This window comes from Acipenser ruthenus, chromosome 4, assembly GCF_902713425.1.
Source record: "Acipenser ruthenus chromosome 4, fAciRut3.2 maternal haplotype, whole genome shotgun sequence".
NCBI lineage: Eukaryota > Metazoa > Chordata > Actinopteri > Acipenseriformes > Acipenseridae > Acipenser > Acipenser ruthenus.
In genome coordinates this window covers 104,490,816-104,504,908 of record NC_081192.1, presented here as the reverse complement: position 1 = coordinate 104,504,908, position 14,093 = coordinate 104,490,816, and the positions used below count along the sequence as shown (strand labels likewise).

General features: G+C 38.8%; 1 protein-coding gene across 1 annotated transcript; it reads left to right on the top strand.

The window, feature by feature from the left end:
• Positions 1-591: 591 nt before the first annotated feature.
• Positions 592-9,791, top strand: LOC131736982 (insulin-induced gene 1 protein). Its single transcript, XM_059023324.1, has 6 exons — positions 592-746; positions 1,162-1,527; positions 4,167-4,291; positions 6,355-6,521; positions 6,773-6,872; positions 8,333-9,791. The coding sequence occupies exons 2-6, from the start codon at positions 1,194-1,196 to the stop codon at positions 8,360-8,362; spliced, it is 756 nt and encodes a 251-aa protein (XP_058879307.1). The 5' UTR covers positions 592-746; positions 1,162-1,193; the 3' UTR covers positions 8,363-9,791.
• Positions 9,792-14,093: the final 4,302 nt, after the last annotated feature.

Here is a 14,093-nt window from a genome sequence, read left to right as displayed (position 1 = left end):
AAGGGGAGGGTGACATCATCACGTTGCTGTTTACAGTGAAACTCTGAATCTTGCTTCTAATGTGATTATGGTGACTGTGGATTTTGGTTTGCTTTATTTATCAGAACACCATTAGTTTTACATTGACTCTTTGAAATTATCACAATAATATTTTCTGTACCCACACTTTTCTCACAAAGCTTTGCCTAAACCGTTCATAAACATTCATTCATGGGATAAATATAGGCATTGGTCATTTACTACGATAAGAATACAACAATATTTGATAGGCAATACTATTTAAACAAAAAACAAACAAACACAACAATAATAATGATAAATACAGTAACGCTGTAAGTCCAGCTAATGTTAAGAATGTGAGTTGTGTTGCCCGTGTGCAGAATGTGAAACGTGACAGACTGCAGGTTGCTCTCAAGCAGGTACGTTTAAGTTTCTTATGCAGTATGAAACACCGCAACTCTGCTCTTTACTGTAATTGAGCCCATTCTCGGATGTTTTGCTTTGCCCTCTGACAGCCTGCCTGTGTTGTTGTCAGAGGGAAGGCGGTGGTGTGTCCCTCACGTCATATCGCCCGCCGCGTTTCTATTGGCTAACACGCCTCACCAGACTGCTTGTTTTTTATATTGAGGATGTTACCTAGTAGTCTAGTAACAACGTATATTACCACAGTGAGAATACCGTATAGAATACACAGCGATCAGGAGAAGAAGAAGAGAACAGTTTCATTCGTCACATTCAAGTGCGAGGTAGGATGAACTTCAAATGGTTCATTTCATTAACTTCTTTTAGTTTTGTCTTGAATGTTTAGATTATCTGTCACTGCAAGACGCTGGCTTACATTCGATATAGTATGTTACTTTTATATGCGTCCTGATATTCATGTCAACACATATATATATATATATATATATATATATATATATATATATATATATATATATATATATATATATATAGACAGCTAAGATGCCAGGCTGAATTATTATTATTATTATTATTATTATTATTATTATTATTATTATTATTATTATTATTATTATTATTATTATTACAGGCCAAAGCTTATTAAATGTGTGCGTATTGACGTGATGTACACACACGTACAAGAATTCCACGACACGGTACACTACTTGAATAATAATACGAGGGTTTATTTTTTAGAAACACCTCGAGCTGTAACCAGTGCCAAACAAATGCCAAGACTAGAAGGACATTGTTGGAGCTGCTCCTGTTCTACGGCGGTAAAATCCAAGAACATTTCGAGTGCAACCTGGCTGGCATCAAAAGCAGGGGAGATGATGACCATAATCACGTCCATCATGCGTAATGCCTACAGCTCGCTGCTCAGCATTCAAGCAACGCATTTGATCAGACGGGGTTTGGTGCTTTTTGTGGTGGGAGTTTTTCTGGCTTTGGTGCTGAACTTGCTGCAGATTCAGAGAAACGTCACGCTTTTCCCGGAGGAGGTCATCGCCACGCTCCTCTCGTCTGCATGGTGGGTTCCACCTTGCTGCGGCACAGCTGCAGGTGAGCCAAGTGACTGTACCCTATTATAACAGCATGTAGAAGGTTGCACGTGACTGTACCCTATTATAACAGCATGTAGAAGGTTGCACGTGACTGTACCCTATTATAACAGCATGTAGAAGGTTGCACGTCACTGTACCCTATTATAACAGCATGTAGAAGGTTGCACGTCACTGTACCCTATTATAACAGCATGTAGAAGGTTGCACGTGACTGTACCCTATTATAACAGCATGTAGAAGGTTGCACGTGACTGTACCCTATTATAACAGCATGTAGAAGGTTGCACGTGACTGTACCCTATTATAACAGCATGTAGAAGGTTGCACGTGACTGTACCCTATTATAACAGCATGTAGAAGGTTGCACGTGACTGTACCCTATTATAACAGCATGTAGAAGGTTGCACGTGACTGTACCCTATTATAACAGCATGTAGAAGGTTGCACGTCACTGTACCCTATTATAACAGCATGTAGAAGGTTGCACGTGACTGTACCCTATTATAACAGCATGTAGAAGGTTGCACGTGACTGTACCCTATTATAACAGCATGTAGAAGGTTGCACGTGACTGTACCCTATTATAACAGCATGTAGAAGGTTGCACGTCACTGTACCCTATTATAACAGCATGTAGAAGGTTGCACGTGACTGTACCCTATTATAACAGCATGTAGAAGGTTGCACGTGACTGTACCCTATTATAACAGCATGTAGAAGGTTGCACGTCACTGTACCCTATTATAACAGCATGTAGAAGGTTGCACGTCACTGTACCCTATTATAACAGCATGTAGAAGGTTGCACGTGACTGTACCCTATTATAACAGCATGTAGAAGGTTGCACGTGACTGTACCCTATTATAACAGCATGTAGAAGGTTGCACGTGACTGTACCCTATTATAACAGCATGTAGAAGGTTGCACGTGACTGTACCCTATTATAACAGCATGTAGAAGGTTGCACGTGACTGTACCCTATTATAACATCATGTAGAAGGTTGCACGTGACTGTACCCTATTATAACAGCATGTAGAAGGTTGCACGTGACTGTACCCTATTATAACAGCATGTACGATGTTGCACACTTGACACATGTTTCGTTGGTCTCATATTTGCATTACACGAAATATGACTCGTTTACTTAGATGAGCGGCAGAAAGGCCTGTTAGAAAATGTATAAAAGATGTGCTTTATTAAACAGTAGGAATTGCCAAACCTATAGCGACTCATATAGACGATGTGAATATAAAGGTTAAAAAAATGAGAGAGAAAAATGAAGACACTGAAATGAAGGCTGTTATGCATATGGTTGGAGCGCGTAACTCTTTAAAAAAAGAGTCTTTGCTAATCATTTTCAGTTGTCTTTAAAGATGACATTACCGCTTTAAATAGCGCGTGCCCTGGAAACTGCCTAGTTAGGTTCATGTTCGGTGTCTGTCGCAGTACACTCATTGGCTGTTTGGAGAACTGGTGAGCTGTCGGGCTTCACTCTAATTGGCTGTTGGCTTGAACATGCCACTTTCACGAAAAAGAGAAACAAGGAAGTAACGTGGTCTGATTAAAAATAGCTTAAATACTGTGCCTGTAACCCCTCCGTGACCCCCCCCCCCCCCCCCCCCCCCACCCCTTCTGCAGAAACACTGCGGTTAGAGTAAGAATTTTAAGTTACTGCGTATAAAAATTTTTTTTTTTTAAAAACTAAAAAATGGCAGATCAGCCGTATTTATTGTAAAAGCATTGTGCATACGTTAGTTTTGCAGATTTGTAACTGAAACTAAACATGCAGTTTTGCTTAACCTTTAAACGAAGTTATTGTGATGCGCTTTTAAAAAACAACTGATTGCCCGCTGCAATCCTCACAGACTGCCCTATCAGTGTAATAACAACATAGCCTGCGGTACATTGTAATGGTACGTTCTTCAAACTAACCTCGTATGTTCAGTCTGTACTGATATGTATTACCTCTGAAGGTTACATTAATGTCATAACATGTCAAAATATTCAAACACACTTAAAAAAAAAAAAAACTAAGAAATGCAACTCCCTGATAAGTGCCCATAGTTTCTGCATTGCAACGTTCCCAAATTAACCTGCAGCACTTTACCCAGCCCAGCATGTCAACAAATGAGCTCCACCCCTCACAAAAGACATGTCCTTGTGAAGATGTAACCCAGTTTGCAATTACATATGTGGTTTGTCTGAAATGAACTTTGTAGCAGTTTTAAATACATGTTTACCTCATTATGTACCAAATAAACATTTCTTTGAATTAATCAGAACACAGGCTGTATTTCTATAATTTGATACATTACATTTAGACTTAACTTTGCAGTTAACAAAATTAAACTTATCATAACACTATAGTTAGACAACATTAAAATAACAGGTAAATGCCAGTTAAAAATGTACCCCAAAAAAATGACAAAGTAGCCTGTGCTCAAATGAGGACACTGGCGCTTAATGGGTTAAATATTTGATTTCTTTACGAACTCTACAGTCCTGAAAACAATCACACCTGTTTTTGTGTCCATGCCAGGGAGAGTGGTCTGTGGAGGGAAGGGTTCAGATGCGGTGGGGTTGTGCTAACATACTGCTGTTGTGTAGTAACATGATCTGCTGTCTTTTCATTGCAGCTGTGGTGGGTCTGCTGTACCCTTGCATTGACAGTCACCTGGGGGAGCCACACAAATTCAAGAGAGAGTGGGCCAGTGTCATGAGATGCATTGCCGTCTTTGTGGGCATCAACCATGCTAGTGCTGTATCCTTCAATCCCATTCGTCTTTCAGAAACGGGTAGTGCTGGCTAATTCATTGAGCCAGTCTTCGAGTGTCTTGTAGCTTACGATGTACAGTCAGCTCAAGCTTTGTTGCGCCATGGCATTTTGGAACAGTGTTTTCTCCTGTCTTAAATAACTACTATTTTTTTTAAGAGAACATGTTACTGAATAAAAAAAATATATATATATATATATATATACAGTGCCTTGCGAAAGTATTCGGCCCCCTTGAACTTTGCGACCTTTTGCCACATTTCAGGCTTCAAACATAAAGATATGAAACTGTAATTTTTTGTGAAGAATCAACAACAAGTGGGACACAATCATGAAGTGGAACGAAATTTATTGGATATTTCAAACTTTTTTAACAAATAAAAAACTGAAAAATTGGGCGTGCAAAATTATTCAGCCCCTTTACTTTCAGTGCAGCAAACTCTCTCCAGAAGTTCAGTGAGGATCTCTGAATGATCCAATGTTGACCTAAATGACTAATGATGATAAATAGAATCCACCTGTGTGTAATCAAGTCTCCGTATAAATGCACCTGCACTGTGATAGTCTCAGAGGTCCGTTTAAAGCGCAGAGAGCATCATGAAGAACAAGGAACACACCAGGCAGGTCCGAGATACTGTTGTGGAGAAGTTTAAAGCCGGATTTGGATACAAAAAGATTTCCCAAGCTTTAAACATCCCAAGGAGCACTGTGCAAGCGATAATATTGAAATGGAAGGAGTATCAGACCACTGCAAATCTACCAAGACCTGGCCGTCCCTCTAAACTTTCAGCTCATACAAGGAGAAGACTGATCAGAGATGCAGCCAAGAGGCCCATGATCACTCTGGATGAACTGCAGAGATCTACAGCTGAGGTGGGAGACTCTGTCCATAGGACAACAATCAGTCGTATACTGCACAAATCTGGCCTTTATGGAAGAGTGGCAAGAAGAAAGCCATTTCTTAAAGATATCCATAAAAAGTGTTGTTTACAGTTTGCCACAAGCCACCTGGGAGACACACCAAACATGTGGAAGAAGGTGCTCTGGTCAGATGAAACCAAAATCGAACTTTTTGGCAACAATGCAAAACGTTATGTTTGGCGTAAAAGCAACACAGCTCATCACCCTGAACACACCATCCCCACTGTCAAACATGGTGGTGGCAGCATCATGGTTTGGGCCTGCTTTTCTTCAGCAGGGACAGGGAAGATGGTTAAAATTGATGGGAAGATGGATGGAGCCAAATACAGGACCATTCTGGAAGAAAACCTGATGGAGTCTGCAAAAGACCTGAGACTGGGACGGAGATTTGTCTTCCAACAAGACAATGATCCAAAACATAAAGCAAAATCTACAATGGAATGGTTCACAAATAAACATATCCAGGTGTTAGAATGGCCAAGTCAAAGTCCAGACCTGAATCCAATCGAGAATCTGTGGAAAGAACTGAAAACTGCTGTTCACAAATGCTCTCCATCCAACCTCACTGAGCTCGAGCTGTTTTGCAAGGAGGAATGGGCAAAAATTTCAGTCTCTCGATGTGCAAAACTGATAGAGACATACCCCAAGCGACTTACAGCTGTAATCGCAGCAAAAGGTGGCGCTACAAAGTATTAACTTAAGGGGGCTGAATAATTTTGCACGCCCAATTTTTCAGTTTTTTATTTGTTAAAAAAGTTTGAAATATCCAATAAATTTCGTTCCACTTCATGATTGTGTCCCACTTGTTGTTGATTCTTCACAAAAAATTACAGTTTCATATCTTTATGTTTGAAGCCTGAAATGTGGCAAAAGGTCGCAAAGTTCAAGGGGGCCGAATACTTTCGCAAGGCACTGTATATATAAACGTCTTATTTTGTAGCAATATTATCCAAATGTAGATTGCCACTTATGTAAGTGGAACATTTGTTTGTGCTTCAGGCTGATACTTAGATAATAGTCTGGAATGAGATACTGTAGGAATACCGCCTGCATTTAATACTGGTAAAGATATGCACACACTGTAAGTACTGTAACAAAGAGTCTTATTTTCCCTTAACTCTACTTAAAAGAAACTGGATTTTGCCAACAATGTCCAGCTGTCACTCACACTAGCTGCTCTGTCTTTGGGGCTGTGGTGGACTTTTGATCGATCAAGAAGTGGGTTTGGTCTTGGAATTACTATCGCCGTTCTTGCAACACTGATCACTCAGTTTCTGGTCTACAATGGGGTCTATCAGTAAGTATGCTTTTGAATGAAGCCAGAGGCTCTGACAAATTTAAATTAAATGCAAAAGCATTTATAATACATTTTAGCAAGACAAAACGATGTGCTGCTCAGTGTCTTGATTGACATCATAGCATACTGTACAGTCTTTCACTGTCAAACATGCACCCTGGTGTGTAGTATTGAAGTTTAATTCACTCCTTAAATAACACATCCATTTTTTATTCCCACTGTGTCACAAGTAAGCATTGTTTCTATTCTAGGTATACATCACCAGACTTCCTGTATATTCGTTCCTGGCTGCCTTGTATATTCTTCTCGGGAGGCGTTACTGTGGGAAATATAGGAAGACAGCTAGCGATGGTAAGTTGTATTATTACTGCTTTCCAATGCTGACTGTCTCTATCATTTCCATATACTGTAACATTTTAAGTTCTGAATCTAGAATTGTTATTATTTGTTTATTTAGCAGACACCTTTATCCAAGGTGACTTACAGAGACTAGGGTGTGTGAACTATGCATCAGCTGCAGAGTCACTTACAACAATGTCTCACCTGAAAGATGGAGCACAAGGAGGTTAAGTGACTTGCACAGGGTCACACACAATGAGTCCATGAGTGAGCGGGGATTTGAACCGGGGACCTCCTGGTTACAAGCCCTTTTCTTTAACCACTGGACCACACATCTATGCTACTGTTCTAGAACACATATAATGTAGTCCCCTAACCAGCACATCGAAAGCAAGCCTGTCACCACAACCTGAAGAATAAACTCTTATTGAGTATAAATGAGAACAGGACAAAGATGATGTGTATTTCGACACTAGCTCAGACTGGGACCTAGGAGTCCCGTGAGGTTCCAGCGTGATTTCCGATGGTATGTGTTAACAAATGGCACTATGGTCCCGCCAGGACCGAAAGGGTTAAAGAACATTCTTCAGGCTGTAATGGAAATGGGTCCAAAGATACAATGGCAGATACATTGTATAAATGTATTTCATTAGATAACACCTTTCAGTTTAGATGGAAGTAATAGAAAAGGAATGTACAACAGAGGTCAAAAATGAGGGACTCGCCTACTAAAGAAAAAGCTAAATATCAGAAGGCCACCAGTTAGTCGCCTATTATCAGATCATGTTAAACAATTGAAATAGCACATTATGTCAAATTGCTCACTGTAATTAAGGAAATACATTACGCTGTCTGGCAGTCCGATTTGATCGGAGGTCAAGAAGTTCAGCCCGCTAGTTGGCTGTTGTACTGTCCAAGTCTCCAGTCAATACAACAGCTTGTCCCAGAGATACAGTAGGGTACAAGTCTCAATCCAACTAGAGACCAGTTTGCTGTAAGAACACTGGCCAGCAAAGCATCCAAGGCAGAAATAGAAAATCATTATCATCAACAACCAACAAGACAGGTTTCCTGGGTAGCAATTCAAAGAGGTGTCTTCATTGATGTGTGATGCATTAGTTACAGCTGTATCTCTGGTACTGTTTGGTGTATTGACTTGAAGCTTGGAAGATGTAGTAACCACCCATGCTGACTGTGCTGGATGACCTTGCCTTTGACCTCCTGTCCAACAGGGTGGCTTTTCGTATTACAGCCCTGTTCTAGGGGTTGGTACTCTTCATATGAAAGTGTTCTAATTAGATTTTGGAGATGGTATTATCATCCTTTTGATTTTAATGGATGGCAGGATTTGTGGTTTTGTTTCATACTTGTCATCTTTTCAGATTTTGGTGCCTTTATGAAAACGGAATAGTTTGTGGTCTTCAAGTTTTTCTTTTAAATATTGATATATATTGTTTTTCTTTTCTTCATAGGGTGCTCCAGAGAAACCCCACATGGACTAAAAGTACCATTTTGAAATGAGACATGGTGCCAATATGGAGGAATACACCACATGCTGACCCTTTCTTCTCCAGAGCTCTTATTCTCAAATTCAGCATACATCTTAAAGTCATTTTAGTGAACATGTAATTGGGCATGTGACATATCTGAGGAGCAGCAAAAAAGATCAGAAGGAAAATAGGTTCATAATCAAGAGTGCCAATCGTTGAGCATTGTACAATGAAACTTTGTGGCCAAGGTTTGTAGACTTAATTACCCAGTGTGTCGTCTGATTCTCTTTACCAAAACAGCCAGCTTTGTACCAGCTTTGTAGGCTCTGCAATTAAAAGTAACTGGTTTGACGATTTCACTGTGTAGGAATGAAAAAAAAGGGTTTGTGACTGCAGGTCCAGAAAAAAAAAAAAAAAAAGACGGTGCTAAATATTTCAATTGTTTGCATGAATATAGAATGTTATTCATGAAAGGGAAACATTTCAAGGCTGTGCAAAAATGTCTTGTGTATATATATATATATATATATATATATATATATATATATATATGTGTGTGTGTGTGTGTGTGGCATGCAGAATATTGGTAAATAAGTACTCTTGCACAGACACACCCAGTTTTCACATTTTGATTTTTAAGCTTTGCAAAATATAGCATAGAACTAACCTAGAGCTCTTTTGACTTGGGATAGAGGGATAATTGTAGTTTCATGCAATAGACAGAGCTATCATTTATATAAATAGGCTTTGCTCCAACCTTTGTTCTGTTTATTACAAAACATTATGAATTGACCCCCCTGAAACGTCTCTAAATAAGAACTGTTTGTGCCCTAGTTAACTTGTGAAGCTGCTACTCTGTTAAATTGAGAAAGATAATCAAGACTGCATCAGTTTGTTTTCTCAGGTAAGGATAAAGAATGGTTTGATGTGATCTGCAATACTAGCCCATTCCATTCCCTGCAGTTTGTATCCCTAGTGGAGTCATAGGGAATGTTCCTCGACTGGTAACTTGAAATCCATTAGCCTGGTTATTGCCTTTAAAACCCTGTAATTTATAATAATGCCAAATTACATGGGCAGGAACTCAGAACTGGGATTAATTCATTGTTACATCAAAAGGGCAGTAGGAACATGAGAGATTTTTGCAAAGCCTTAGAAAATTTGCAATCTGTGATTGCCTTTGTAAAATAGCAGTGAGTGCTTTTGTCAGTATGAAGGTTTCATTATTTGTAAATAGGAAGTTGTATATAGCTTACATATACAGTACAATGGCTACTCTATGTAATCAAAGTCATATTGTTGTGCTAGACCTAGTTCGAAAGTAATTGGGTCTAGGTGATTAAAGTGCAATCTATACAATACATAAGCCTTGTATTATTTTGTATTCCTTTCATTTGTTTAAATAAAATAAAAGCATTAAAATGTATTTCACGCTTATAAACTGAGCAATCTATTTGAAATGTTTTTTTATTTGTCTCTAAGGCACTGTACTTTTCAGGATTGATTCCAGGGTGTTCTGGAATGGACAGTTTTTGATGCTGTGATCCATAAATCCCATTTTCCTTGGTATACCAATGATACTTTTCCTGGAATCAGAACTGGGTGGCAAGTGCAGGAAAACTGAACTATATAATCCGACATACTGGATTCAGGGATCTGTGCTTAGTAGTGGCTGTTGATTAAATTTGGATGGTTCCTTGTGAGATTCTTTTAAAGTTTGGAACCATTAACTGTTCCCCTTATCAGAACGTAAGCATCCCTGTGAGGGGAAGCCTGTAGAGTTTAAAATCCTCTGACACTCCTATTCCTGTTTGTTGTAAACCATTTCTGATGATGACTTCATATGTTTAATGTCCTGGAAACTTTAAGGCCAGAATCTAACTGCACTCTTGACTTTGACCTATGACCTGCCTAAGCCATGATAGGGTCATGTGACTTTGTGATTTTTCAGATGAGAAAGGCCCAACGCTCAGCAGCATTATAACAGAGGCAGAAGTGTTAAAGGGACTAGGAGCTCTTAAAATAAACAAATCCCCTGGGCCAGATGAGATCCTCCCAATACTACTCAAAGAAATGAAAGAAGTTATTTTCAAACCACTAACCAAGATCATGCAACAGTCTTTTGGCACGGGTTGTACCGACAGACTGGAGAATTGCAAATGTAATACCGATCCACAAAAAGGGAGACAGAACTGAACCAGGTAGATACAGACCAATAAGCCTGACTTCTATTTTATGTAAACATGGAAACTATAATAAGATCCAAAAAGGAAAATTACCTGGGAGACAGTCAGAATGGAAGGGAGATCGTGTCTAACTAACCTGTTTGACTTTTTTAAGGATGCAACATTGAAAATGGATAATTGCAAAGCATACAACATGGTTTATTTAGATTTCCAGAAAGCTTTTGACAAAGTCCCGCATAAAAGAATAATTCTCAAACTGAACGCAGTAGGGATTCAAGGAAATGCATGCACATGCATTAGGGAGTGGTTAACATGTAGAAAACAGAAAGTACTGATTAATATAATATGGGAAATACTGAAATTGAAGAAGGAATCTGTGACAGTATTGACCGAGGTTTGAGACTCAGAGACAGTATAAAGTTCAAAAATAAAGTTTTTTAATAAACAAAAACTCAAAATAAATCGGCACGAGGGCCAAACAAAAAGGTTTTTAAGACACAAAATAAACACAAAACGAAACTTACAAAATAAGGTTTCCAGGCTGGGCGTTGCCTTCACTGGATTCAAACACAGAAAAACAGCACACACAAAACACTAGCTCCTTCTCCTTCCAGAACTCTCCTCTCTAGCCAGGGCCTCTCCCCTGGCTTTTATCCCCTGTGGCTGGAGCCCAATTAATCAATAATTGCTAATTATTGAATTAGGGCTCCAGCCACATTCTCACATGTTTTCCTGGCAGGGAGGAATTTTAACCCCCTCCCTGCCAGTCCCAACCATGTTCATAAAGACGGGGCAGTCCCCCGTCACAGAATCTATGAAAAAAACCTAGGCGTTTATGTTGACTCAGAAATGTCTTCATCTAGACAGTATGGGGAAGCTATAAAAAAGACCAACAAGATGCTCGGATATATCATGAAAAGTGTTGAATTTAAATCAAGGGAAGTAATGTTAAAACTTTACAGTGCATTAGGAAGACCTCATCTAGAATATTGTGTTCAGTTCTGGTCACCTCGCTACAAAAAGGATATTGCTGTTCTAGAAAGAGTGCAAAGAAGAGCGACCAGAATTATTCTGGGTTTAAAGGCATGTCACATGTAGACAGGCTTAAATAATTGAATCTATCCAGTCTTGAACAAAGAAGACTCAAGCAAACCAAATTCTAAAAGGTATTGACAATGTCGACCCAAGGGACTTTTTCGACCTGAAAAAAGAAACAAGGACCAGGGGTCACAAATGGAGATTAGATAAAGAGGCATTCAGAACAGAAAATAGGAGGCACTTTTTTACACAGAGAATTCTGAGGGTCTGGAACCAACTCCCCAGTAATGTTGTTTGGTGAGATTCTGGGATCAATAAGCTACTAACAACCAAACGAGCAAGATGGGCCAAATGGCCTCCTCTCGTTTGTAAACTTTCTTATGTTCTTATTAGGCACTGAGGCCCACCTGTTCTGCAGCATTAGACACTGAGGTCCATCTGTAGCACTCCTTTAGAAAAATGACAAATTGAACAAAAATGCTTTAACCTGTAACACTGCAAATAAACTTAATCTGAAGTGTTCTTTTTCATTTGAATCTTAGTTGTTCTTCATCAGTATTTTATTATTATTATTATTATTATTATTATTATTATTATTATTATTATTATTATTATTATTTATATAATAAATCCATAGAATGTTGCTGTGACAGTTTGGGAACCCTTGCTGTAACGGTCACGATTTCTTTGACATTTGAAAACATTAAATAATACAATAAAACTTTCTTTTATATAGCGCTCTTCATACGAAGCATCCCAGGGCACTTTACAATAAAAACAATAAAATAAAAAGGAAGCCAACGGCCTAGCAATCCAGCTCAAAAATAAGCAATCTCTAACAGGTATGTTTTTAAAATGGATCAAAAAGTCTCAGCTGGGCCAGCATTCCTGATATCATGTGGAATAGAGTTCCAGAGGCAGGGAGCAGAACTAAAAAAAGGTCCCCTCGCCCCTCCTGATTGCCGCCGACTTCTAGGAGCAACCAGAGGGGCAGCATTTGCTGATCTCGGTACGACTAGGGGCATGAGGTACCAACAGTTCCTGCAAATGTGAAGGCCCATTGTGAACTCTATGGAGTTTGAGAAGCTGCCCTGCCAAAACATATGCTGTATGCATTGTAAAATAAATACACAGATAGGAAACGTAACATGGTACACGTATGCACACAGTGACTGAAGGGTTATGTATCAGAATTGAAAGTATACACAGTAGATGTATGCACCAATGACACCTGCTGGGCATTTGCTGTTACAGCACTATAACTAGAAGGGTTGTGTTCCTTCTTTAAAACTCAGAAATCGATTTGCTATGCCCTTCTGTTCTGCAACAGCAAGAAAGGTTACCTGTCTACCTGTTAGAAGTAGTAAACATGTCAGATCATAATAGTTTGTACAACAGGACAACAAATTTGAGGAATTCCCTACCAAATGACATTATTGTTGCATCTAAAGTAGAGGAATTCAAATCTGTTGTGTCTACTGGCTCTCTGTCACTGGCAGATCTCGGCAGCTGCCTCGATAATTCAATGTTTTATATTATATGCTGTTTGCAACTGGACAGTATTTTCCAGCTGTTTTTCTTCTCAGTAATGCGAGAGCTGTATCATGCTGTCAATTATAACCTTTTTGAAAACAAGAAAGCTGTGCTACCTAAAATAGGTTGCTGCCTTGGACATTTTTTAAATAACACTAATGTATTAAAAGGGAACTGTGAGCTGTGTTGCTGACAGCATCCCCTTTAAATCTTATGGAATCCAAACCGACACCAGAGCATTAGCTGCTCTCCGGTCCTTCTTGTCTCCCCTCTCTCCTCTCAGGCAGTCTGTTCCCTTCAAAGGCAGCTCCCTATATTTACCTACCAAGGGAATGACAGTTAACCTTTTGCACTGAAGTTTCTGGCCGATTTTCCAGTTTTCAGATACAACTGTGAATTTATAGAACTGTCATGAACATACCCAGTGCCGCAATTATCCATTTGCAGTATTTCTTTTGAAATATATGAATTGGTCACGCCTGCTGACTCTATTTGTTTATTTTACACAATCATTCTATACAATAATTGTGTCATCTTAAAGAAAATGAGGGTAAAGTGGGAGGAGCCCATTCTTTTAATATTTGGAGAGTTATGGGACAATATGTAGAAGTCCCTCCCTAATTCATACAAACCATTTATTATGGACAAAAGTACACACTAACAATGACCTGTAAAAAACATCCACAAGATATAATCAACATAGCATATATATTTGCATATGCATATCATATTTTTATTCAGATGTAAAAGACACATTTTCTATTTTATAATACTATTTACAAAATACATTAGTTCTTTGGAATAGTATGGAAAAATCCTATTTAAAATAAAATTAGAAAACGCTATTTGTACTTTAAAACAGGTATTTTCTAAACATTGTTTTAGTGCAATATGTTCAAGCCTATCCATCCTTGGTCATGGTTCACAATACAAATACTAATGGCAGGTAGTAAACAAGCTGTATCGTTCAGCTTAATGTTCAGCTT

Bases quoted from the DNA above. Each gene is read 5' to 3' on its own strand.
- LOC131736982 (XM_059023324.1), top strand. From the start codon at position 1,194: ATGCCAAGACTAGAAGGACATTGTTGGAGCTGCTCCTGTTCTACGGCG. The intron at 6,522-6,772 runs GTAAGTATGCTT...TTTCTATTCTAG, and splicing joins GTCTACAATGGGGTCTATCA to GTATACATCACCAGACTTCC. The intron at 6,873-8,332 runs GTAAGTTGTATT...TTTTCTTCATAG, and splicing joins TAGGAAGACAGCTAGCGATG to GGTGCTCCAGAGAAACCCCA.